The sequence below is a fragment of the Raphanus sativus genome, chromosome 9 (genome assembly GCF_000801105.2).
Source record: "Raphanus sativus cultivar WK10039 chromosome 9, ASM80110v3, whole genome shotgun sequence".
Taxonomy (NCBI): Eukaryota; Viridiplantae; Streptophyta; class Magnoliopsida; order Brassicales; family Brassicaceae; genus Raphanus; species Raphanus sativus.
The window spans coordinates 27,629,142-27,655,989 of record NC_079519.1 but is presented as its reverse complement, the minus strand read 5'-3'; the positions used below and the strand labels follow the sequence as shown (position 1 = coordinate 27,655,989).

Sequence of the window (26,848 nt, the reverse complement as noted above, 5' to 3'; positions counted from 1 at the left end):
ACTATGATTAGTTGGTAATTCACCCAAGAAAAATTCATGATAAAATATTAAACTAGAAAACATTCTCATATAAATCAAAATTGTCGTAGTCAAAAGATAATCGGTGAATTAAAAGAATGTTTACATTTTTATATTTTTCAAAAAAGGTTTACGATGAGGGAGAGAGAGAGAGAGAGAGAGAGAGAGAGAGAGAGAGAGAGAGAGAGAGAGAGAGAGAGAGAGAGAGAGAGAGAGAGAGAGAGAGAGATATTTAGTGTTTTGAGTATACCCAAGGATTTACAGTTTAGTGTTGTGTTTAGGATTTATCCAAGTGTTTAGGATTTATCCAAGGGTTTAGGGCATATCCAAGAATTTAGGGTTTAGTGTTTGGATTATTACCCACGGGGTTAAGCTTTGTCCAAGGGTTTAGGATATAGTGTTTAGTGTTTATGATTTACTCTTTTGTGACGGTTTTAAAATTGTTATAAAAAATCATCTTTTGGCAGCTACTAATAATTTTCATTTATTTTAAAAACTTAACACAAATTATTATTATTTTATTTATTATCTTTAAAATAAGCTGTTCATTAATTGGCAAACTATAATTAGTTGTAATTCACTCAAGAAAAATTCATGATAAAATATTAAACTAGAAAACATTCCTATATAAATCAAAATTGTGGTAGTTAAAAGATAATCAGTGAATTAAAAGAATGTTTACATTTTTATATTTTTCAAAAAAATGTTTACGATTGAGGGGGAGAGAGAGAGAGAGAGAGAGAGAGAGAGAGAGAGATTTAGTAATTTGGATATACCCAAAAATTTATAGTTTAGTGTTTAGGATTTACCCAAGGGTTTAGGATATATCCAAGAATTTAGGTTTAGTGTTTGGATTTTTATCCAAGGGTTTAGATTTTTCCAAGGGTTTAGGGTATAGTATTTAGTGTTTATGATTTACCTAAATTAAAAATATGTTTAACTTGAATATTTGGATGGAGAAGAAATATATATTTTAAGTATTTTTGGTGTTTTTTTATATTTCAAATATTTTAGTCAACTTTAAGATAGCTTATATCTTGGATATTAACTATAAAAATAGATAACATATTCAAGTATATATGATTCAAATACATTCGAATATCCGAAATATTTCGATCGGATCCTGTTTGGTTCTGGTTATTTAGATACCAGAATGATAAATTTGTTTGGATATTTATCCACTTTTGATTCAAATTTAATAATATTTTTTTCGAGATATACGCTTAAGTCAAATTTTAGTTGTTTCCATATCTAAAATGACTTTCTGTACACGATGTTTTTTTTTAATTGTTTAGTTAAACAAACCAGTTGGTTAGCAGATAAACATGGTAAGTTAACTGATAATGTATATTTTATTGATTTCGATTTTGGTTAAAGCCGTGTGATACTGAAATTACGAAAAATGACATTAGCGAAGGAAGCAAAAAAATGACCGAATGCTATACCTATTTTCAAACATAATTAATTTCTTTTAATATTACTATCTATGTTTCTAAACAAAACTGAAATGTAATTCAGTTTTAATAATATAGATATTTGGTTATCCTTTTATGGTATAATATTTTACATTCACGAACCTAATAAATGATATACCATAGAACCACAAAATCATATTATTTAATCATATTTGCCAATTAACCTAAACCTCAATATCATGATCTCAGTTATGCATAATGTTCCTCTCTTTATACTATAGAACCTATAGAATCGTATCATGTAACTATTTTCGATGGTAGTCTATCTATAGTTTAACTATTTTCAATACAAAAATACACGTAACCTAATGTTACCTATCAAATATTTGATTGATTCCGGTCAGTGCTTCAGATTGTCTTGGGATTTGTATTTGATTTTTTGTTACTGATTTGTTCAAAGCTCCCTTAGATAGATCTACACAAACCAAAATTAAATAGAACAAAAACACTGGTCAAAAGACCAAACCGGAATGAAAGTTTGGTTTATTATTTCATTAACGAACAAAAATCACTCAAGTAGTGTAATGTATACAAAAGGTCGCTACGTACCTTTCGAACGAAGAGATAGATGAAAATTAAAAATATATGTCTATCATCCGTAGTTAAAAATAAATGTCTATCATCTGTAGTTAATAATTATGAACAAAAATATGTTGAGAATGTTATTACATAACCGATCCATAAACTATGTTTACAAATTTAGAACATATGTTAAAATTAAATTAAAATTTTAGAAACCAATCTCACCCTGCGCAAGGCGCAGGTCCTACCTAGTATATGGTTAATATATAAGCATACTTCTTAAAAAAATTGTAGTATTTTTGAACTTTTATGTTCATAATGGAATATGTACTACCATAAAATTTGAAAAAGAAAAAATATGACACATAAAATTTAGGGAGAATTTGTGAGATATACATAAGAGGCACTAAACTAAAGAATATGTCAATTCTACAGTATAGACTCATTGATGTGACAAGTTTCTCAAAAAATGCCACTACTATCCTTTAGAGAGCGCGTGGACGTGGAAAAGGAAAAACAAATAAAAAGCGTACTATACAATATTCATTATAGTTTAACAAAATAATGGATATCCACAAGCGAAATTCGACTATACTATATGCATAATAGTATGGAAAAAGCTGCAACAAAATTAAACATTCACTTGCAAGAAGATATCATTTACCCAAACCATATATCCTAAATCCTAAACTCAAACCATATACCCAAAACTCTAAAACCAAACCTAAACCTAAATTCTGAACCCTAAACTCAAACTATATACTCTAAACCCTAGCCCTAAACCCAAACCATATACCCAAAACTCTAAACCCAAATCCTAAACCATAAACCCTAAACCCAAACTCTGAACCCTAAACTCAAACTATATACTCTAAACCCAAACTCTGAACCCTAAACTCAAACTATATACCCTAAACCCAAACCCTAATCCTAAACCTTAAATCCTAAACCCAAACCCTAAACCCGAACTATATACCCAAACCATATACCCTAAACCTAAACCCTAATCCTAAACCCTAAATCCTAAACCCAAACCCTTATCCATTACGTGACTATGCTATACATATTATGGTATGGAATACTCGACTCACTCACAAACTTTGTATATATGAAATTCTTTAAAATTTTCTTAGAAAGAAAGATGATGAGTGGCAACGGTATTGGAGAATAAAACAGTGTAACTGATCAAGTATTGACTAAGAAGAATCAGGAAGCACAGAAGAAGATACAAATTATAAAAGAAGAGAAAAAGAGAAAAAGAAATGTATCATACTATACTGTAATTTAACATAGTATGAAACATATGACGCATGATATTGTTCATCTTCTTCCCCAATTCAATCCAACCCTAAACCCTAAACCCAAACCATATAACCTAAACCCAAACCCTAAACCCTAAACCCAAACCATATAATCTAATCCCAAACCCTAAACCCTAAACCCAAACCATATATCCTAAACCCAAACCGTAAACCATAAACCCTAAACTCAAACTCTGACCCCTAAACCCAAACCATATACCCTAAATCCAAACCATATACCCTAAACCCAAACCTTAATCCTAAACCCTAAACCCTAAACCCAAACACTTATCCATTACGTGACTATGCTATATATATATTATGGTATGGAATACTCGACACACCCACAAATTTTGTATATATGAAATTCTTTAAAATTTTCTTAGAGAGAGATGATGAGTGGCGACGGTGTTGGAGAACAAAACAATGTAACTGATCAAGTAGTGAATAAGGAGAATCAGGAGGCAAAGAAGGAGATACAAATTGCAAAATAAGAGAAAAAAATGTATCATACTATACTGTAATTTAAAATAGTATGGAACATACCGCTTTGATACTGTTCATCTTCTTCCCCAATTCAATTTGTCGTTCTTTTCACCTAGATTTTCTGTTTTGCATGGACGACGTTTGTAAGTGAAAAAAATTTCCAGTTTCCAAGTTAAAAAACGATATCCTACTTATGCCGCACAGCCGAACTATTTATACTTGATTTAACTTCTCCGTTCCCAAACTCAGATTTCCACACACCTTTTTACAATCCCTCTTTTTGCCGTACGTAAGATATTGTAAAGTAGAAACAAAATTTTCATTTTCAGAATAAAGAGATGAAACACTCGTTGGTGTTTACACGCGCAGAAAAGGATATTTTTGGCACTTTACACAACAATATATAACATATCATAGCCAAAGTAGTGCTATGGCTATAAGTTTTTTTTTCCTTTTCTTATGTATATGGACTCCAATTTCCCTAAAATTTATATAATCTTTTTAAATTTTTATTAATTTTTAATATGAAATATACGTTATTATAAAGTTCAGAAATGTTTCTGATACGACGAGACACGTTGAGAAAAACCTTTTTCCCCATTTGATTCCCTAGTATAAGGCTTTGTCCATAAGGAAATCATCTTTTCCGCCAAATATATTTCGAGGGAAATATTTGTTTCAACAGCTTTATAATCTTTTTATGTTGGCTGTAATTTTATATTTTTGAAGTTAATAAAATTTTAGATGATCGAAAAAAACTTGCATAAATATTTAAATAAATCTAAAACATTTGTGGCCTGTTTTTTTTTTCAAAAAAATATCATCTAAAACCCTTTTAATAGATCTTATAGACAAATTTTATATTTTTCAATAAACTGAAATTTGAAAGAACTTAGATCAATATTTAAAAATTAATTACTGATATTATATACATGCATATATACTTCTACAATCTCATGTTGAAAAATCCCTATTGGTCTCTATTAGGGTTGGTCTTATACAGAATGACTAATCAAATAAGTTCAGATTTCATATAAAATTTACAAATGCTAGATACAATGAAAAAAGATTTGAAAAAGAAATGAAATCTTCTCAAATCGTTTATCCAATACGTAAAATCCCTAAAACTCCACTTCTAAGGAAACTAAAATAGAAGCCTGTTCCCAGAAACAACAAAGAAACTCATTCAAGTTGTCTAAAAATAAAGTTGATGAGCGTTTGGCAATTGGCAATCCTTTGTCCTTTTCACAGAAAAGAATTCAGTTGGGCTAAACAAAGCTCCAGCTACTGTTGTATGTTACAGGAGGATCTACAAATCTCTCCTACTTTTTTTCTTAAAAAAGAACCAACCAAACAAGAAAATACTGAACTAAAAGTTTTCACTGCAAACCAATATTCCAATGTCTAAGCCTAGTTAAAAACAGCAAATTCAGGGGCAACATTTTCCAAAAATAAAGCTTCAAAGAGAGGAGAACATAATGTAACAATGTAAGAGCGAATGATCTCACTTGCCAAACCCGATTAACCAAAGACAAGTACTGAGTCTCTCCAAATCAGTCATTACATTGATAACGAAGCTTTTTATGACCTGAAGATCTTTTTCTTTAACAACAAAATGGAAGAGACGAGTAATGAGTAAAAGTCCATCTTACACGATACGCTCCAGCTCTCTGGCATAGCTTAGAGTCTGGTTGATGAGTTGAAGAGACGGGATCTCTTTGCAAGGTGCAGTTTCTTTGGCTTTCTGGAACACAACAAACCCTTCATTCACTTCCCACTCAGGGTGCTCCTACGAGATTGAATATAAAAAAACGAATCGCATCAAGGGTTCATGGAAAAAAAGAAAGAAGACTACAAAACTACGCATGAAATGTTTGTTGCATTACCTCATTGACATAGGTCAAGAGTTCTTGATCAGAAGAGAAGAGCAACATCTGCTTGGCATCGCTGATAGAGACATAATCATAAGCTTTCTCGCTGCATCCAGCTATTTCATCTCTGATAAAGATGAAAACGGATGAGATAAGACGCTAGATTAAACTGAACTAACTCAGAGAAGGAAGGACTTATTGAATGTAATATACCTAATGGTCTTTGCCAAGAGGTCCATGAAATAGACGTAAGTAGCATCAGGTGCGGTCTGTCTAGCACTGAGCACACGGTTATAGGCACCTTCCATGAAGGACTGCTCAAGCTCAACGGCATGCTTGATGCAAGGATTCTCCAGAGTAGCAGAGGAGAGTAACTCGAGCTCAGTGTGGAATTCAGCAATTCTGTTTTGCACAAGCAGCCTCAGGAGGTTTAGACCAAGGATAAGATTCTCCTGTGGGGACGGTGGAAGACGGTTCCTGGCATCGACATAGTAGGGTTTGAGCTGGAAGAAATCTCTCTCGAAAGCGTCTTGATCCTCAGTTTTGACACTCAGAACAACAGCGTGCTCGTAGATATCCCCTAGAAAGTTTACCAATCATCATTTTTTTGTAGTAAGATAAAAGAATCCATAACAAGGAGAGCCAAAAAGAGAAACATACTTGCAAGAGTGAGCTCGTGAGCAGCATTTGGAGTATTCTCAAACAATGGAGGAAGGCTTGTGAATTTCGTCAGAAGAACCTGATATAACACAACATCAGAACATTCTCAATCTTAACTTCGGCAGCAGCACTAAGAGATCGTCAACACATTGATATAATCTAAACTTAGCTATTTAAAAAAAAAAGACGAATCTCTCCAAGATCTGAACCAAAGTAGGGTTACGAAGAGTAGTGTATACCTTAAGCCGAGACAATAGATCAGAGCAGGTATTGTAATCTTTCCTAACAAACGCCGCCTTGAATCTCTCCAACTGCTGCGATACTTCTGTTAGCTGCGGATCCATAGAGCTTTCTTCTTTTTTTCTCCGAACTGGCTTGATTGCAAAGAAAGAGATACCGAGAGAGAAACGCACAGAGTTATAGTAAGAGATGTCTTTTTACAAAAATATAGGCCCTTAATGGGCCGAGTTGATCTTAAAAAGGCCCACAGTGTACATTAGCATTCCGACTAAACGTGAACACACTGTGAAAAGCACAAGCATCTTCAACATCTCTTATCCAATTACTACTACCACCATCGCCTCTTTGCTTTCTGCTGTTGTTGTTTCTTTCTAATTAGCTCTCATCTCATACTAACAACAATGTTGGCGTCTTCGCTATGCCTATCGAACGCTCCCGTTTGCACTCACTCTCTTCCTAATGTCTCGTCCCAGCCACTCCTCTCTTTCTCCCGTTCCCTCAGGCCATTCGTTTCCAAGTCCAAACCTTTGGCCTCGCAGCAGAAGAAGAGAGAGAGCTCTGTGGTGGTGAAATCACAGGCTCTTGATTTCTCAGGCACTTTCTTCGAAGGTGGATTCGGCTCCGACGATGACCCTTCTTCCCCTTCCGTCTCTACTGCCCTCGAGGACAAACCCGAACCTCAGTGCCCACCTGGTCTCCGACAGTACGAGACAATGGCCGTCTTGAGACCCGACATGTCTGAAGATGAGCGCCTTGGTCTCACCCAGAAGTACGAAGAGGTTAGTAAACCAAACAAAAAAGTGTCCGAATTTATGTCTGATATCAAAGATTTTTTGATCAGTTAGTATAATCAATCTATGATTGAAGGGTTTAGGGTTACTGGTTAGGAACTATGAATTCTTCGAGTCCTGATATATACATATATATCTATGCACATAGATAGGTGCATATACTTTTAACATTTTCTAGTCCATTCTTGAAATATTCAGTTTGTAACAAGCCAATACACACTTCTCCTTCTTGTAATGTATGTGGATTCTTTAGGCTGTATATATATCATATCACGTTATTAATCAAATCACGGTTCTGTGAATTGTGTTTGTTTGATATATTTGCTGTCTTTTTGGTTTTGGTATGGAAGTTGCTTGTGGCTGGGGGTGGAATGTATGTGGAAGTATTCAACAGAGGAGTGATTCCATTGGCTTATAGTATCAGGAAGAAGAACAAAGCAGGAGAGACTAACACTTACCTGGATGGTATCTACCTTCTCTTCACTTACTTCACCAAACCTGAATCCATCACTCCCCTCGAGTCCGTTCTGACTGCCGACGACGACGTTATCAGATCTTCTTCTTTCAAGATCAAGAAGAGGAAGTACAACTGAAAAAGACCATCGACGTTGTGTGTGTGTGTATGTGACCAAAGTTTGATTCTTTTTTTTATTTCTGTGTTTCTTTCCAACAAACTTACAAAAGTAAATCTATCTTTATTTGGTTGTGTTTGTGTATTTTTCTTTTTCTTTTTGTGAAATGCTCTGTTTTCATGTGTTAGAGAATAGAGATTGAGAAACTCTAATGCAAAATTTGAGAAGCATGCGTGATATATATGCTTCTGCAAAAACAAATTTCTAGCACCATATATATATATATAATAATGATCTAATCCACACTCGGGTCTTCATATCTCAGCCCAAAGGAAACAGAGAGAAGTAGGGAGAAAGTTCAAAGTAATTAAACAAAAACAAACAGGGACAAGGTATCAATCTGTTCTCATCACACTTAACAAACCTTTACTACCCTAGGTCTTTCACCATCACAACCAAGGTCGCATTTGGACACAGCTTAACAAAACTTTGGATTTGGTTTCCAAAATTTTTAGAGGTCTTTACATAGTACTAGGTGCCTTAATTTTTTTTGTGTCTTAATAGGTCTCTTAGTTACGAATTTTTTTTACTATTTTTAATAAAAAAATAAGTTACAGATCTTATTTTAGAGTTTAGGTTTTTGATATTTATAAATTCTTTAATCATAAGCAAAAGAATCCTAAATCATCTTCCATGTACCGAATGAAAAATAATAGTAAAGAAAATTCTGATGACAAGCATAGAGTTTGTAGAACTGCTATATGTGACAAATTAGGGTTTGTAGATGAAATCTATTAGTCGGATTAATAGCCTAATTGTGTACAAACCAATTTGGTTTCAAGAAAACCAAAAAAAAGGGCCACGGCAACACAAGGTTACGCTTTTCGTAAAGAAGCAAAAATCGTGATGAAAAATATAGTCATAGATAGAATAAAAGTTCAAATTCAAAATCATCTTCTACCTCATCCTTATCATCAATCAACCCTAACTTTAAATGTAGGGTATGTGTTGGTCTTATAGAGATTGTAAACGACTTCTAAATGACGCCGAACATAAGTTACAAATCTTATTTTAGAGTTTAGGTTATTTATATTTATAAATTCTATAACCATAAGCAAAAGAATCCCAAATCCTCTTCTATGTACCGAAAAAAACAAAAATAGTAAAAAAAGAAGAAGCTGATGACAAGCATAGAGTTTGTAGAATTGTTATATAAGACTAAATTAGGGTTTGTAGATGAAATCTATTAGAGCATCTCCAAAATGACTCTCTATTTTAGAGTTTACAAAATTCTAAATTTGAAGTGTCAATATGTTCTTCTCCAAAAGAAAAACTTCAAACTTAACTTCAAAATTATTTGTATTTTACACTATTGTCCTTATATTTGTTATAATTAATATAAATCTATAAAATTTATAAATAACTAGCACATATATAAAAATATCACATTAATATTAATTAATAAAATCTTACAGTAAATATACAAATTATAAATATAAATATATAACTAAATATTAAACAACAAGAAAAAGACATTATATTTTGAAACTTGCAAAATTTTATATTTGAAGTTTAAAGATGTTTCTAAACTTTAAAACTTCTTCTTTTAAGGTTTATATTTAGTTTTATGTTTAAAACTAAAATTTATGAAAACAAATATGAAATATTATAAGATATGATTTTTTAAAGATTAAAATGATAAACAAAAAATCTAAAAAATCATAAAATGTAATATGTAATTGTAAGAACCAAAATGCAAATAAAAATGTGAAACTTCAAATTTGAAGTTTTGAGTAATGACACTCTATATTTGAAGTTTCACTACTAAAAACTTTAAATTTGAAGTTCTGAAATTTTTTTTTGGAAAACAAAAAACTTCAAATATGAAATTTTAGAGTGTTTTTTGGAGATGCTCTTAGTCGGTTAATAGCCTAATTATGTACAAACCAATTTGGTTTGAATAAAATCAATAAATCGTCGTTGTTCCCTTAAAGACTACTTTAAAAATTCTCAATAGCGAGCTCTCTATATATATGCTGTCGCACCATAAGTTACCGAGGTAAAAAATATATTGCTAGACCGGGCCTTTCGCCATGGCAAAGGAAGAGAGTGCTTTTTTAAACAAGGTCCAGACTAATCTTTGTTATGTGTCAGATAGATTTATAGCTGTCAAACACCAAGTTTTAGTTAAATATTCAACGAATTTACAAATATCTATAACATAACTGACTTACCTCAGCTAAAAGACGACAAAAGTTTGAAAGATTATAGCTGCAAATTGAGGTTAGTAATTGGAACAGTTGTAGTCTCAGACTATCATTGGCAAGAGCAACTAAAACGGTGAACATGATATCATCTTGTAGTATCTTGTTGGTGTTGTATTACATTATTTTTTCACATTCTTAGTTAATAAATTTATGTTTGGCCTGATATTGGATATTCTTTAGGATCTTCATCAATTGCCTTTTTATATCGGCTATTAATACTTATGTGCATTTTGGCTCTAATGATATTGGAGTTTAAATAATGGTTTCACAATTTATGATCCAATTTCCTGCATTTAAGAGCATAATTACTTCTAATCCTTTTTGTATATGCAATGGTTCTGATTGGCTGCATAGAGGAAAATCAGATGTCTCATGCATTTTATAGATTAGATAAAGCAAGCCTTACAATATAACCCAAATAAATATTACTCCCTCTGTTTCTGAATAAGTGTCATTTTAGAGTTGTACACACGGATTAAGAAATCATTAAATTTTGCATATTTTCTATACAAAAACATTATTACCCATACATCTCAACCAATAGAAAAATAAAATGCAGAATAAAGTTAATAAATTTTGCATTGAAATGCGAAAACGACACTTATTTTGCAACAGAAAAAAATCTCTACAACGACACTTAATATGAAACGGAGGGAGTAATAAATTGTTTATACCAACTCAAAGGTAATTTAAAATTGTTGACACTCATTTAGCGAGTTATAATAATTTGAATAAAGATTCTCTCATAATGCTACTAGAGGTTTAATGAAACATGTTAAATCACCTTGCAAATCTATATATATAAAAAAATGTTCCATCTCTCACAGCTCTCCACGTCATCGCCAGCCTGGAAAGTCGAGCGTTGTAAAGGCGACATGTGTCCTCTCAATTAAAACGATCCGTTTCATTTATTCTTCTGCTTAGTGGGCTTCGTAAGGTGTTTGTATATGGGCTTTGCTTAGGATGTCGTAAGGAAGTCGCAGTCTAAACCAAAAAAAATTGAAATCGCATCTCCCCATCTTCGACGGCGCGTCTATGTCGATTCCGATTTCCATCGTCAAAACGTCTGAGTTAAGAGTCCGTGTTTATTCCCATCAATTCACTCATCCAATATGTTGTCTGCTCTTCTTTGATCTGAAAGGCGGTGCTATTACAGTATAAATACGTGTGAGATTTCTTCCTTTCTGCCAGGACGATTTTCTCCGTCTTCTGTTTTGATGTGTCACGGTGTGCTCTGAATTTCCTGCTCTCCGATTCTCCTTTGATGATCCGGTTTACTGAGTCGACCAACTTTGATGAGTTAATTGTACCAGAATCTCTGTTGTCTTTGGAGTGCTTTCGTTTCCGCAATCAGACCGAACTGGTCGGATTAGCCAACGGCGCAAAACACAGATTCTCCTCAGGTCGATTCGTCCAACCAACACGGTTAATGCTTCTAGCAACAAGATTCGATTGATACATTTAAAGGTTTCATTTTTTCTTCTGTGACATCATTATCATGTTTATGATCTGCTTTTATTGCAGGAAGAGGGAGGTTTGGTTTCAACAATGGTCAATTTGATCAGGGAAAATTATGTTTTAAGCCAAGATAACCGAGAATTTCCCAGTTGGTTACAGTATAGAAACAATGATAAATGGGAAAATGCTTAGTGGCGTTTTGTTTTCAACAAAGCAGAGCCCCGTTCTGGCGACTGATCAAAGCTTGAGTAGGCGAGTGCTTACATTAGTTTCGTTTTCTTTTTTGTTTCTGTTAGTTGCATTGTTTTGTGAACAATTTTGTTTGTTGATGTACAGAAAGAGGCCAGCTATGTCCAACGGTGACCATGATAACAGTTTAAAGATATCAAGAAGTTTGAGCAAAGATCATACTGATCCTACTGAATCCAAAGATTCTCCACCAGTCGGCATGGAGGGCGGTGGTAGTGGTCTCATCAGCAACCTCTGGATGTTTAACATAAACACAATAGCAGTGCACCTCAGCTTGATGTGGTAATTTCAATAATATCCGCAAAAAAAAAAGTTCCTTTATGCAATTTCCTTATTGGAAAATCTGTGTGCAGGGAAATGTGAATAAAACAGCTCAATCTTCATCAGTTCCTGAGACAGATGAAGCTTCTTCAGAATATAGAAATGCGGTATCTATTGATGTTGGAGCTACTAATAAGACTGGAGCTGGAGAGTCAGCATCATCATAATCAGATGTGTCTAACTATGTTCCATTGAACAATTGATTTTGCAGATGAGCGCAAGATAAGATTTTGTGTCTAACTCCGCATGATTTCATCAAACTTCAATTTTGAAGTAGCATTGATAAGCTCGGAAAGGTGAAGCATTTGTGTCTAACGCCGCATGATTTCAGAAAAAGAAAACTTTTATTTTTCCGAGCTTTTCAATGTAACATGCAGCTTTTTTTTTTGTTTTGTTATGGTTTTTAAGTTTTTCAAAAAACAACTAATAAAATATTTTAAAATAATACAACAAAAATAGAAATAAAACATTTAGAAGTTACTATTAAAATATTATTAAATTAAAATGATTATTATTTAAAAATAAAAATACATTTTTAAGAATCTTATATTTTACTAAAATATCTATCATAAAATATAAATTATACAAAATTAAAATATTAAAATATGGTTTATTTATAAAATTTTCTTATTGAAATTATTTTTAATTTATAAAACTTAAATGGATCTTTTTTATTTTTCAAGTTAATAAAATAAATTGTATTATTTTTTAATGTTTTAATAATTTTAATTATTGTTTAAAGTGTCTAATAAATAGGGGTGGGACAGATCGAATATCCAAATATATATTTGCTGGATCCGTAAAATTGTTATCTGGATACAGATTCACCAATATAATATAATTTTAAATTGGTATTTTAAGAAAAGTATATTTTTTTTTTTTTTTTTTTTTTTTTTTTTTTTTGTCATCAAATACACAGACTCATATAGACTCTGCACACCAAACTGGTAGCTCAGCATCCATGTGAACGACGAAAGACGATTGTTGTCTTGCACTGCGTGCTAAACGATCCGCCCTTGAATTCTCCGTTCGTGGTACATGAATGAGCTGTGAGCTATGGAAACTACTTTGTAGACTCTTTATATCCTCCAGATAACTTGCGAACGCTGGCCACTCCTCTGGTTCCGAAACCATCTTCACCAACTGAGAACAATTCGTTGCAAACGTAACTTGAAACTGTCTTAGGTTTTTCATACACTCCATTGCCCAAATTAAAGCCTCCACCTCCGAGTGTAGGGGTGATATACTGGCTCGAACATTTCGCGCGCCCATTAATCCCTCAAAACCTTCTAAGGTGCTATACCAGCCTTGTCCCGAGAAAACGTCTTTGTCCTTCCACGATCCATCTGTAAAACACCATCGCCCTGGAATTGTGTTTTGTCGAATAGCTTGTGGCGGTAGAGTTCTGCTTACGTCGAGTTCTTGTGCCGCTGCCCACATACTAGATTCCGTTTCTGCCAATTTTAAAGTGTCCATTGGATCCACATCCAGATTACTAAACACTTTGTTGTTCCTTGCCTTCCAAATATACCATAAAATCCATGCAAAGTGATGATCATCCATCTTTGGCAGGACTCGCCAGAATAAATGATCCATATTAGTAAACAGTGCTTCTGAAGGGAAGACATGTGGATTTGTTGGTATCTTTGATAATGCCCATACCTGGCGGGCTGGGGGGCACTCAAAGAAAACATGATTTAGAGATTCCTCAGCATGTCCACATCTATCACATCCAATATCCCCTTTCATCCCTCTTGCTTGAAGATTCTTCCTGACCGACATACACCCTGTTACAATCTGCCAGAGAAAATGCTTCATTTTTGGGGGACACTTCACCTGCCAGCACCTAGCTTTCAAGTCATTTACCGTTGGGCCAAATATAATTGGTGGATATCCTTTATCTGGGTAGACTCTTTCCACCTCGTAACCTGATTTAACCGTATATCTTCCATTTTTAGTGAAATGCCAACCATCCTTGTCATCCATATTATTTCTGCTAAGTGGTATGCTTTCAATAATTTTCACATCCTGCGGGTCCACCAAAGCTCGAATGGCCTGGGAGTTCCAAGTCCTAGAACCGGGAATAATAAGAGAATCCACCGTAAGTTCCGGAAACAGATTATTTTGATTTTTATTTGCTGGTCTCGGGCGAGTGGTTGGGAGCCATGGATCATTCCATACTGAAATAGATGACCCTGTTCCCACCCGTTTAATTAGTCCTTTGCTAACCAGAGATCTAGCTGATATTATACTCCGCCAACCATATGAAGGGGAATAAGAGCGGATCGGTTCCAGGGGTGAAGCGTTCCTGTAATATTTTAAAAGGATTGTAAATTTAAAAGGGAAGTTCAATTAAATTACTAAAAGAATAAGTGGAAACGGAATTTATAGGAAATTAACTGAAATGCAACAATTCTATAATCCAACTAATCAATTTTTTTTTCCATTTTTCTCATCACCTCATATATAATTTCCAATAACAAAAATATCAAAAATTTGGATATTAAATTTTTGAAATTTGTAAGACAGAAAAAGAAATTGAAAATAGTTTTATAATTGTCTAGCTACTTATATTTTTATAATAAATTATACCATTTATATATCAAAATAAACATACATACAAAATATATAATAAAAACTAAAATTTAAACAAAAATCTCGGGGTAGCCCGGGCCAGCCCTAGTGCATTATAAAAATATTCATTCTCTTCTCGTAAATAAGCATTGCACTTAGGTTCATTAAATGCATCTTTTATAGCAGTTATTGATTTTTGTGCACAATTTGGCTCTATTGATGTTGGAGACTAAATAATGAGTTCACAACTTGTGACCATATTTTTATTGCATTTGAGAGTTTAACTGCTTTAAATCATTTTTGTCTTCACAATGGTTCTGGTAAGTTGTGTAATATGTCGTTCTCTGAACTGTGTAAAGTAAACTTTGCACTATAAATCAAGTACATGTTAATAAATTATTTGTAATAAATCAGAGGTATTTTAGAGATCAATGATGCCAATTTAGTAAATTGAATAAATTATTGGTTTCCTTATAATGCTACTACAAGTTTAAGGGAACACAGTATACCACATTGCAAACACACTGGTAACAGGTTTGTTTTCTCCTCTCAAATAATATGCATTGCAGTTAAATTCATTAACCACATTTCTTATATCAGCTATTGATACTTGTTTGCATTATAGCTCGGTGATGTTGTAGTTTAATAATGAATTCATAACTTGTGACCATATTTTCTGTATTTTATAGGTTAACTACTTCTAATCTTTTGTCTTCTCATTGGTTCTAGTAAGTTAGGCAAATCAAATATTTTCGTGCATTTCTCTTAAGTTGGTAAAGCAAGCATTTCTCTATAAACTAAGTAAAGGTTAGTAAATTGTTTGTACCAACTCAAAAGTTTCTGAGAGATTTATGATGCACACTTAGTGAGTTATAGTTTAACTAAAATAGTCCTCTATAATATTACAAAAAATTTAAGGGAACATGTTCTACCATCTTGTATATGTAGTTGGAAAATGTTAACATTCCCTTCTCATAGGACCTTCATTGAAGTTAAGTTCATTAAATGCATTTATATCAGCTATTGCAACTTGTGTGCATTCTGGCTTCGATGATGCTTGAGAGTAAATTATGGGCTCACAACTTGTGACCACATTTCTTGCATTTAAGAGCTTGACTATTTTCAATCATATATGTCACTGCAATTGTTCTCATAGGCGGTGTATAGGTAAATCAGATATTTTCATGTCTATCTCTAAACTAGGTAAATCAAACTTTGCACTAAAAACCAATTAAAGGGTAATAAATTATTTGTTCTAAGTTAGAGGCATTTCAGAAACCGATGACAAAAATCCAGTGAGTTGTAATTTGAATAAAATGTTCTCTCATAATGCTATTAATTTTAGTATTTTGTATTTAGGTTGTTTTTTTCTCTTAATATATAAATAAATTTTAGTAAAATTTTGTATAACATTATATATATATATAGATATATATTATAGAGTTAAATAGACAAAATATTTAAAGTGTGGATTGATTAAAAATTACATAAAAGAATATAAAGATAATATTTTGAATCTTGTGTATATACATTTTAAAAAGAACGAAATTATTAAAATTATGTAATATTTTATTTTTATTTTAATATGTTTTAGGGTATCACATAATTTCTTTTTTTTGTCGACTGCCAAAAAAAAATTATGTGATACCCCAAAACATATTACCTAATTTTAATAATTTGGTACATATTAAATTATGTTTTGTGGTATCACAAAATTTATATGTATATAAATAAATAAAATATTACTATAAAATAATACGTTTTTATTTTATTACTTTTCTTAATAGCAAGATTATTCTTTTAACCTTCTTTTTATGAAATCACACTATATATAAGTATCACATAAAATTATTTTTAAAGTTTGTTAAAACAATTTCCTTTTTATTATATAGGTTATCAGGAAAATAAAAAGGAAGTTAAATTAAAATCTGATTAACATAAATTACTAAATAAAAAAGAAAATAAATTTAATAATGGAATCTAATATTTTAATTTATTAAGTATCTTTCTAATTAACCATCACAAGAATTAATGTAAAGATGAAATGTTAGAAACTAACTTTTCAAATAATATTACAATGGTATCAAATAATATCACAATGGTATGAATTTTTAAAAACAAATGAACATAAATAAAGGTCGAATTTTCTTAAAATATTATACAGTATATTTAATCAACATCATGGGCGATTATCCTAGTTGTGTCTAATGTTTTGCGTGATTATCATTCGTTGATCTCCAATCATCTTCATGAGAAAGTATATACTATAAAGGTATTACTTTATTGTACTTGAAAAGTTTTTTTATTAGCAATTTTAATATGAGTCAAATCAAAAATCGTACGTCACGACTTTTTTTAATTGTAAATTATTGTTGAGCTTAATGAAGTATTAAATTAACAACAATCAATCTTACCTAGAGAATAAACCTTATTTTTTCCCACCAATCGCAAAAGCACTTCATCGTCATTTTGTACCCAAAAAAAAAAATACAGAAAGTCTTCTCATTCATACTCCGAAAATGGAAGAACAGCAAATCTAAATCCAACCAATAGGAAACTGAAGACAAGATCATCCAGAGGTGTATCATGATTCTATTGACAAAGATCGAATATTTCTTCTGATTATTTGAGGTCTAAATAACACATAGATCTGTACGATATGGTTTTGAAACTTTCGTTTGATTGTCCTGACAAATAGATTTGATTCTGTAGGCCTGTTTTTTTTGTTTCATTTCGATCTTGGGATCCTACGTGGCCATATCAAAAGTAAATGGCATTTTGGTGAAAACCTCAAAAGTTTGATTCGTTTGACTACTTTTAACTTTAAGTCTGTTTCATGTTCTTGATTTGCTGTCCTGATTTTAACTTCTAATCATATGATGGTTCGTCTCTGCTTTCATTTATGTTTTTGTTGTTTATCATGATATATAATCCGACAAATTGCTGATCGGTGATAGAAACTAAAATTTGGAACCATAAGTTTTTTTTTTAGCATTAGCATTAGCATATGACTATTAATAGTTTTTCAGAAAGGGTTAGTACCATGTTATTTTATCTTACCATTTATTTGAGTTGTTGGTGCATCGATGTTAATTATTAAAATTTAATCAAAAATTGAAGGTCGAATTTTAGAAAAAATGTTGGCATTCGTGAAACGCTTTTCATTGAAGCGAACAAAGCATCCTCGTGGATATGAGGAACCTCAGGTTCTTGCATCTGAAACTCCATGTAAGTCAAAAAAAAATCACAACTCCTAATTGAATAAATGAAATTGATAACTAAGAAGAAGTTTCAATAGACGACACACATGTCTAGTTATAACGAGTATGAGCTGTAATTTAATTTCTTGCATTTTATGAAGCTTTAATTTAATTGATAAGCATATGCAGTTACGGTCAATGAAATAGAAGCTTTACACAATTTATTCAAGAAGCTAAGTACATCTATTATCAACGATGGTCTTATCCACAAGGTAAATTTATTTATTTACTGGTTTTTTCATGAATAAAGTGTAAGAAAAAAAGATTAAACATTTAATCCAAAATCACGTCAATTAATTTTGGAATTTAATATTATACTATATGACCTTACTTTTTTTATAAGCAGGAAGAGTTTCTTCTGGCTTTGTTCAGAAACAGCAGTAAGCAAAATCTGTTTGCCGACAGGGTACGTACTTCCATTTCCTACTCATTAACTAGTGTGTATATATATGTTTGGTTTATCGTACCAAAATGAGTGTTTTTGGTTTAACGATACCAAGAAAATGATCAAAAAAATTTGCAGGTGTTTTATATGTTTGATAGGAAGCGAAACGGTGTGATCGAGTTTGGTGAATTCGTTCGTTCACTAAGCATCTTCCATCCACACACTCCGGAACATGAAAAGTCCTCATGTACGTGTCTTAATGCCCTAGTATCATGAATATTACGCGTTGTGTTCGTATTTGAGGGATTAAGCAAACCACTCTATAATGTTGTAAAATGGCAGTTATGTTCAAGCTTTATGACCTTGATGGTACCGGTTTCATCCAGCGCCATGAGGTACTTATACAGTGATCTCTCTACTCGTAAAGAAAATAAATAAATATATGTTGCACAGAATGATGAGATCCTTTCACCTAAAGAGAAAAAAAAGATTGGAAGAGATCTTATGTGTTATGTTTTGGTGTAAATATAGTTGAAGAAAATGGTGGGCGCACTACTTAGCGAAACAGACTTAGGACTATCGGAAGAATCCATTGAAGCAATCGTCGAACAGGTTCTGTTTACATATGCCATATATCATCGAAATATCTATTGGGTTTCTTTATTTTTTTTTAACTTCTATATCTGTTGTTGAGTGAAATGAATTTTGGAGTTTGTTGGATTAATAACACAGACAATGGTTGAGGTGGATACGAACAAAGATGGCAAAATTGATGAAGAAGAGTGGAAAGAGCTCGTCGCTAAGAATCCTTCGATCCTCAAAAACATGACTTTACCCTACCTCAAGTAATATACTATACCAAAGTTTCTTGAAAACATTAACATTTAAAAATAATTCGTTTTAATGCGGAAATGCTCGTAACTAATTTATTATCCTCGTCATTCAATGAATTGCAGGGAGGTGACTTTAGCATTCCCAAGTTTCGTTCTTGACTCCGAAGTAGACGACTAAAAGTAGAGAGAAACCTCATGAACAACGTACCTGCCTGCGTTTCTCCCCATTTTATTCTTTCGAGGGCTTTTTAATCCTTCTTTTGTATTAACTATATAAACTGGTCCGGTAATACTTGGTACAACGCTCAAAATGATTTGCGTTCTTTTCTCTTTACCTTTTTAACCACCGAAATTATATTTAACTCAACCATGTAGCCAACCATTCGACCAATATTTTAGTGAAACAAAAGAATCAACCAGAGCAGCCAACATAAGACTACAATAGTACAATTGAGAGAAAATCTTAGATATTATACTTTCCGCAATCAAATGCGCTGGAACACTAATCTGTCCCTTAATCTTTTCCAGATTCCATTGGCCTGAAGAGAAGTCAAAGTCTTACTTGAAATTCACTTGAAGGATGATCAAGCAGGAAGTTTAGTACATATCGACATCTAACAATATTGTATTTTCACTAAAAAAACATTGTTTAACCTGAAACTTTTCATACCCTCGAGTACCCAAAGCCAATCTTTACCTTGCGCTTGAAGCTTGGATTGGATATTCACAACGGAGCTTCTACCATGCATAATCACTCTATCACACCCATTCCTCAGTATCCAGTACACTCCATTAACTAAGGCAGACTTGTTCCATAAAACCCCATTGTCATGCTTTAACCAATTTTCTGGAGGTGTCACCTTCCCGACCTGTAGTCTTCCTTTTTGTCCATTGTAGGTCTATCCACCTGCGATTGTCATGCTTTAACAAATTGGAAGCACAATGTGCAGAGAAACTGTGAGAACAAAGACTCTACGATTGAAGAGATAGTAAGAGATGCTCATAACTCGGTGTTACCTGCTTCAAGCGAGGCTACCTTTCTTGAAGCTGTCTCTATGGCCATGGATCGTCGTCTGGATGAGCTCATTAAGTAAACTTTTCAAAGTACATAGTAAAGTTTGGTTTTACTGTGTGTATCTATGTATGTTTATGGTTAAGAAACGTATATAGGTCTCTTCGTGGATAATGTTTTATTGTCTTCCATGAAAGAAGCCTTTAAGCTTATGTGTTTGTGTTCCTTAAAGCTTACTAAATAAAACGTTGCGGATAAGAGGATCTATTGCGGATTCAGCTTCTAGACTTCTTGGCTTGCTCTCTTTACAAAACAAACTCTTGCAAACGGAACCCAATAAGAAAATTGAAAGAAGAAAAAAAACTGAATTCAGTTTCTATTTAATTCGAATTAGTCCGCATAAATAATTGCCTAAGAAAGATGATACAAATCCAATAAACAAAAGAATCAACTTAAGTTAATTACTATGGGTTGTACATGTAAAATTACAAATGAAGAAAGCAACATATGTTGTGTTAAAAAAAAAAGAAGCAAAATATGTATATGAATACAGAGAAGTAAGTAGCTTCCTCACTGTGTTTTTGGCTCCAAAGCTAAAACCCAAGTATGACGAGTATGAATCTGAGAGGTTTGTAGGAAGTTTGAACAGAGAGATTGATGCTCATGAGCTTCTTGACATAAAATGAAGATATAGAGCTTTATTGTGCAGAAATGTAAAGAGGAGGAACCTTAGCTTGTCTACAAGAACTACGAAAGATTATTAATTTCATTGAAGAGTTTTTGAATGAAGCTGCTACAATCGCAGCCAAGTTTAACATGGGCTTGAATATTTCTCTTAGTTAAACAGTCAGGATCTAGTCAGTATATTAATACATATTCTTGATAGATCAAAAGATCTGATTATATTTTGTGCGAGATCGACCAAACAAAAAAAATCTACATATTAATATGAAGTGATACAAAAATGTCACGGATCACCGTGATTAACACAATGCTTTACATCCCCATGATAATATATACGAGTCACCCCTATTATCATGGATCATATCTGTAGCAGCATCCTATCATCTATCCATCTCTTGAACTTCGGGGCACTCCATGATGCTCTCTAAAGACGGTTCCCACGATGGTGATGATGAAAACGATGCTGATGCTCTTATGATTATCTTCTCTAGCTCTACCATAACATCTTTGGTCATCATCAAGTTCCCATCATCATTCTTATTCATCTGAAGCAAAAACATATCCAATTCATGTCTTGTAAGCACTATCTTAGCCTTCATTCCACCCTGACCATCTTTATCACTATCAAGTCCGAAAGACTCTTTTGCATTTTCTCTTACCTCCGTCTTCCCTTCTTCTCCTTCTCCTTGCCTACATCTCTCCATGCAGTTCCCCATTAGTACCAAATTACAAAAAAAAAGGGTCAAATTCAAGAAAATAAAGAAGACGCGATTTGCTTCTCTTTATTTTCTTGATAATAAGTGATTGCCAAAATGAGTGTGAAAACACATGTATATATAGATGGTTAAATAGTTTTATATAATCAAATCTTAGTTTTTTTTTTTTTTTTTTTTTTAATAAGTCCAAATCAAATCTTAGTTTAATACAATCAAATCTTTTTGATGATTTTTCTTTCAAAAGTAATTGAAGTTTCTCAACGACTCTCATTATTCTGAGTGACAAAGACACATTTGAGATTTTAAATAATAAAGAACATGTAATATGTTTTCAAACAATATGATTTATATTGTATGAAGTCTCTAAATGTTGCTTTTCCAAATATAAAATATAAAACATTGCATTGAACGTATCAAAATGTTTGTTGAATCAATGGCGTCATAGAATGATAAATAAATATGAAACTTTTAGAGTATTTTAGTTGAATAATTCTCACAAAAAGACAACCATTAGGTTAATGTCGACATCAACCGTTCGGACCATGTTGCCCGACAAAGTCACGGACACAATTCAAAGACTCTTGAGAAGCAGCTTTTAAAAATGTCTAGATTCGTATTTTATTTTAACACCCAAAAGAATTGTTTTAAGCACACTATGTAAGAATAAGTAAAAACAAAAAAAAGAAAGAATAAGTAACTTTTATTCAAAAAAAAAAAGAATAAGTAATTCAAAGTAATAGACTCTTTATGTGTTTGGATGTTCTTGAGAAAAAAATCCGAATCACGTGCATGGACCAAATGTGAACACAAATATATCCTCCTCCGAAATTTACAATGCATAAAGGCTGGTCACTAAAGAGACGTAAAAGGATGAATTAGTTTGTTATATGGACAAGTTGCCTATAAATTTAGAATTTGGATGTTCTTGCAAATTTCTACTATATTACAAACACACATCCTTGTTCTCTTAAAAAAATATATTTACAAATCTTTCTCATAGATTACCGGAAATTAGTGAAATGTGGGGAGACAGGTTCCATGTTTTAGGTATGACTTTCAGGATATGTAGAGAAATTATTCAATAGCCTGATGTTAACGACGTAGAGTCCCTAATGTTATACGTGTAAAGTGAACTTCACAGAAGTAGTCAACAGAAAAATGCAAGAAAGTTACTTCCCTATTGCCTATTTTATAGTATCTCCATTGTACATCTCTATATTTTTCTCTAAAATAAAAATCTCTGTTATTAAAATGGAACTGCTTCAATAATTGTCTATATAGTAGAACTTCTCTATTTTAAAGAAAAAATATAGAGAATTCTATTTTTTGCTTTTATATTTAGAGATGAAAATAACAATTCTCTATATTTTTCTTATAAATAAAAAAACTTTATAAAAACATACATCAGAGTATATTCACTTAATTTATAATAGAGTTTCTCTATTTTAGAAAACAAAATAGAGTGAATTGAAATGGTCTTATATACACACGCATCACCAACCTCAATTCCTCGAATTTTGAAAATTTTATCATTATACCAAAATTCAAGTCTTCAAATTTTGAGGTTTTGAATAGTAAAACCTCAAATTTAAAGTTTGACTATTCTAAACATCAAAACTACTTTTTGTTTTATTTTTATTTCATATAATTATTATTTTTCACAAATGCATTATTAACTTAATTTAAAATAATTTAAGTACACCAAAATAAATAAAATAAGATAAATATTACATAATTAAAATAAAATTCACATAATTTAAAATACATCAAATAAATCTCACACAAAAAAAATTAACTAAACTTAACACAAATTAAAACAAATTACATAACCAATTAATTATTACATACCTTATGGAAAATGCTTGAGTAATTTGGTATTTTATATGTAACTTTCTAAAATTTGTGTGTATGTGTGTTGTTTTATCATATACTTAGTTTATATTATTTTATTATATAATATTGTAATATTGTGTGTTATATAATATATTAAATGTATGTTTTATATTTATTTGTAAAGTTTTATTATTTATAACTTTTGTTAATGTCGAAAACTATAGTGCAAATGAATAAAAATTTAAAGATTTTCTAGAGAATTTATGGTTAGAACAACCAAACCTCAATTTTCCATTTTGAAGCTTTGCTCTCGTTAAAATAAGTTATTGAATTGGAGATGTTCCGAAAAAATATTCGTCTTAGTCTTCAAATGTACAGATTTCAATATGTAATTTGGTATCCAATCAATTTATTGTGGATCATTTGATTCTTAAACTATAACTATTTTAAACTCTACAAAGTATAAACTTCAGATCCAAGCTATCCAACTCACATTTTTGTGTAACGTTGGTCTTTGAGTGGCAAGTGAAACACACATGTAATTAATAAACTCGGTTGGTCTTACTAGAGGCTCCGAGCTTTGTGGGCCAGATTGAGCCGAGTATTAATTGAGCATTTAAAGAAGAGTAGTCTGAGCCCAACTTTACTTTACAATGTTGTGTGTCTTGTAGATGGCTGTGAAACGCAACGAAGGCCGATCAGAAGTTTAGAAATACTATACTTTGGGAGGAGTATATTTGACTATGCTCATTTCTCGGATCGTTTAACTTAATAATTTCGCATTCTACCAATTAAATGACCTCTACTTTGTACTCTCAGATCCGATATCATATACACGTAACACATTGAAAGGAGGTTGTAATCAGATAAAGAAAATCGCAAACCAACACGATATTATATTTTGTAAATGTTATTAGAATCTTTACAGGTTGTGGTTCTGAAACATTCAAAAGAAATGGGTGACTTTTACTTTCCTTGTTCCTTGAAAACAAAGGCACAAAAGTCTTATCTATAGAAGAAGAAAAAGTCAAGGGTAATAATTCGGATGAAGACGTGCTAAAAAACGAGTAGAAAAATAAGCCATTGTACTAGTCTCGGTCGCATATCAAATGAAGGAAATTAATAGTGCGACGAAATCAACAACACATGACTATATAGGGTCTTTTCTCTCGCACGGGCATTACGCGTTTTCTTACAACTAAAAAAAACATGGGAAAATTGTTTTTAAGACCAAAAAATTAATAATTATGTAATTTTAGACTAATTTCTATTTTATACCATTTTATCTCTAATACTTTTTATTAATTTCGAAAATAAATCAAATAAACAGTTTTATAGAAAAAAAATCAAAAATAGTAATTACAATGAAATACCTATATCAACTTAATTGTTTTTTCTTACTTCTAAAAATGTTTAAACCATAATTTCATATTTTATTCTACAGAAATGTAGTCCACTTTTATCATTGAATCTACCATATTTAGAATATGTGATCTATTTAAAATTCAAAAATCGGTATAGAGTTGAAGACAAACGCTCTCAGGCACCTTTGTCGAGATCGGTCTTTATCCACCAGTCCTTTGTACATGGTTTCTTCATGCAAGCTATTTATTTCCTCTTTTAATAAGAATCATTTTCTGACTCCATCCTCGTTTTAAATTTTCTTTCTTTTTTCAAGTAACATCTAGCGGTCCCTTCTTTTAACCCAAACGTTTTAACTGTTCGGGTGTCGCTCTGGTAGAGCTTTGGAGGATCCTCTGGACAGGCCTGAGTCGACAGTGTACTCCTGTCGGAGTACATCTCATAGTTTCAGTCAGCCTTTGTTCCTGAAAAGACTATTTCAGACAACGTTCTTATTACACCCGAAGTTCTTCATTACTTTAAAAATTTTCAGAGGCGGAGAAACACTGCTTCATGGCTGTCAAGACAGACAAAAGTAAGGCCTACTACCGTCTTGAATGGTCCTTCATCCGTCGTGTTTTTGAGAGGCAGGGTTTTGATGATCGCTGGACCAACTGGGTAATTGAATGTACCTCAGCACTCTCTTATTCTTTTATGCTGGGCAATGAGGTGGTCGGCAGTGTGATTCCAGAACGGGGAATTAGGCAAGGAGATCCCCTATCGCCTTATATTTTCATTTTGTGTGCTAAGGTCTTCTCCGGCATGTGTTCAAAAGCACAAAGAGATGGATTATTAACGAGAGTGAGAGTCTCCAATCAGAGTCCAAAATTTAATCATCTACTTTTTGCTGACGATACTATGTTCTTTACCAAAACCAATGATCAATGTTGCTCTACTCTACTACATATCCTAAGTGATTATGAACTAGCTTCGGGACAAAAGATAAATACAGAGAAATCCTCTATATTTTTTTCAGCTATAAGTCCTCATACGGTGTGTGCTAGAGTCAAACAACAGTTGCGTATTAAAAAAGAAGGAGGTGTTGGGAAATACATGGGCCTTCCTGAGCATTTCAGTAGGAAGAAGAAAGACCTCTTCGCCTCTATCGTGGATCGCATGAAATAAAAAGTTATGAGTTGGTCGTCTAGGTTCCTCTCTACGGCAGGGAAAATGACAATGCTACAATCCGTCATCTCCCCTATCCTCTCCTTAATTAGCTAGGTCCTACTTCCAACTGCTAGTAGTCCTGTGCAACCAAATTCAGTCAGTTTTAACTAGATTTTGGTGGAATTACAGTGAGGAAGGTAGAAAAATCTGTTGGGTAGCATGGAATAAATTAACTACCCCAAAGAGTTTAGGAGGGCTAAGGTTTAGAGACGTCCAGATTTTCAACCAAGCCTTACTGGCGAAAATTGCTTGGTGAATCCTAGCAAAGCCTCACTGCCTACTTGCTCGCATCTTACTAGGAAAATATTGTCACAGCCAACATTTTCTAACTATCCCGTCATGTACTGGATCCTCACACGGCTGGAAATGCATCCTATGGGGGAGGGTCTTGCTGCTTAACCACCTGAGTAAATCTATTGGAATGGTAATTCTACTAGTGTCTGGAGAGACTCCTGAATCAGTCATAAAGACAATCTGCGCCCGTTTGGACATTCTACCTTACAGGACCATGACTTACTGGTAGCAGACCTACTATGCTCAGAGACTAAGGAGTAGAACCTATCAAAACTCAATACTTTATTCCCTGATCTAGTACATCTCATTCGACAGATTATACCAAGCAAATTAGGTACATGGGATTCTTACATATGGCCACTACAAAAGTCAGGAATCTACTCCACGAAGACATGCTATGCTTCACATGTCTTAGTTGCTGCTAGCTCATCACCAGTCACGTATGTTGCTAGCTCGAT

At 32.7% G+C, this 26,848-nt stretch overlaps 4 protein-coding genes across 7 annotated transcripts; 2 read left to right on the top strand and 2 right to left on the bottom strand.

Moving 5' to 3' along the window:
• Positions 1 to 5,283: 5,283 nt before the first annotated feature.
• Positions 5,284 to 6,733, bottom strand: LOC108828300 (26S proteasome non-ATPase regulatory subunit 8 homolog A). The gene is made up of 5 exons (XM_018601941.2): positions 6,573 to 6,733; positions 6,334 to 6,412; positions 5,887 to 6,253; positions 5,689 to 5,800; positions 5,284 to 5,591 (listed from the first exon to the last, which is right to left on the bottom strand). The coding sequence occupies exons 1-5, from the start codon at positions 6,675 to 6,677 to the stop codon at positions 5,451 to 5,453; spliced, it is 804 nt and encodes a 267-aa protein (XP_018457443.1). The 5' UTR covers positions 6,678 to 6,733; the 3' UTR covers positions 5,284 to 5,450.
• A 137-nt stretch (positions 6,734 to 6,870) lies between these two features.
• LOC108828301 (30S ribosomal protein S6 alpha, chloroplastic) lies at positions 6,871 to 8,080 on the top strand. The gene is made up of 2 exons (XM_018601942.2): positions 6,871 to 7,352; positions 7,715 to 8,080. Exons 1-2 carry the CDS (start codon positions 6,975 to 6,977, stop codon positions 7,955 to 7,957), a joined length of 621 nt encoding a protein of 206 aa, XP_018457444.1. The 5' UTR covers positions 6,871 to 6,974; the 3' UTR covers positions 7,958 to 8,080.
• A 9,153-nt stretch (positions 8,081 to 17,233) lies between these two features.
• LOC108825705 (calcineurin B-like protein 8) lies at positions 17,234 to 19,617 on the top strand. 4 transcript variants are annotated; one of them, XM_018599049.2, is made up of 9 exons: positions 17,234 to 17,384; positions 17,926 to 18,033; positions 18,195 to 18,277; positions 18,412 to 18,471; positions 18,589 to 18,697; positions 18,793 to 18,845; positions 18,982 to 19,062; positions 19,183 to 19,295; positions 19,407 to 19,617. In XM_018599049.2, the coding sequence occupies exons 2-9, from the start codon at positions 17,943 to 17,945 to the stop codon at positions 19,459 to 19,461; spliced, it is 645 nt and encodes a 214-aa protein (XP_018454551.1). In that variant the 5' UTR covers positions 17,234 to 17,384; positions 17,926 to 17,942; the 3' UTR covers positions 19,462 to 19,617. The 4 variants fall into 4 exon arrangements, with proteins under 4 accessions (XP_018454551.1, XP_018454548.1, XP_018454547.1 ...); XM_018599046.2 differs by having other exon boundaries at positions 18,186 to 18,277; XM_018599045.2 differs by having other exon boundaries at positions 17,244 to 17,436; positions 18,186 to 18,277.
• Positions 19,618 to 21,214: 1,597 nt separating this feature from the next.
• On the bottom strand, positions 21,215 to 21,789 carry LOC108826098 (uncharacterized). The gene has a single exon (XM_018599473.2). It carries the CDS (start codon positions 21,693 to 21,695, stop codon positions 21,360 to 21,362), a length of 336 nt encoding a protein of 111 aa, XP_018454975.1. The 5' UTR covers positions 21,696 to 21,789; the 3' UTR covers positions 21,215 to 21,359.
• Positions 21,790 to 26,848: the final 5,059 nt, after the last annotated feature.

Bases quoted from the DNA above. Each gene is read 5' to 3' on its own strand.
- LOC108828301 (XM_018601942.2), top strand. From the start codon at position 6,975: ATGTTGGCGTCTTCGCTATGCCTATCGAACGCTCCCGTTTGCACTCAC. The intron at 7,353-7,714 runs GTTAGTAAACCA...TTGGTATGGAAG, and splicing joins TCACCCAGAAGTACGAAGAG to TTGCTTGTGGCTGGGGGTGG.
- LOC108828300 (XM_018601941.2), bottom strand. From the start codon at position 6,677: ATGGATCCGCAGCTAACAGAAGTATCGCAGCAGTTGGAGAGATTCAAG. The intron at 6,413-6,572 runs GTATACACTACT...GTGTTATATCAG, and splicing joins ATCTATTGTCTCGGCTTAAG to GTTCTTCTGACGAAATTCAC. The intron at 6,254-6,333 runs GTATGTTTCTCT...TAAACTTTCTAG, and splicing joins TCACGAGCTCACTCTTGCAA to GGGATATCTACGAGCACGCT.
- LOC108825705 (XM_018599046.2), top strand. From the start codon at position 17,943: ATGTTGGCATTCGTGAAACGCTTTTCATTGAAGCGAACAAAGCATCCT. The intron at 18,698-18,792 runs GTACGTGTCTTA...GTAAAATGGCAG, and splicing joins GGAACATGAAAAGTCCTCAT to TTATGTTCAAGCTTTATGAC. The intron at 19,296-19,406 runs GTAATATACTAT...AATGAATTGCAG, and splicing joins ATGACTTTACCCTACCTCAA to GGAGGTGACTTTAGCATTCC.
- LOC108826098 (XM_018599473.2), bottom strand. From the start codon at position 21,695: ATGGGGAACTGCATGGAGAGATGTAGGCAAGGAGAAGGAGAAGAAGGG.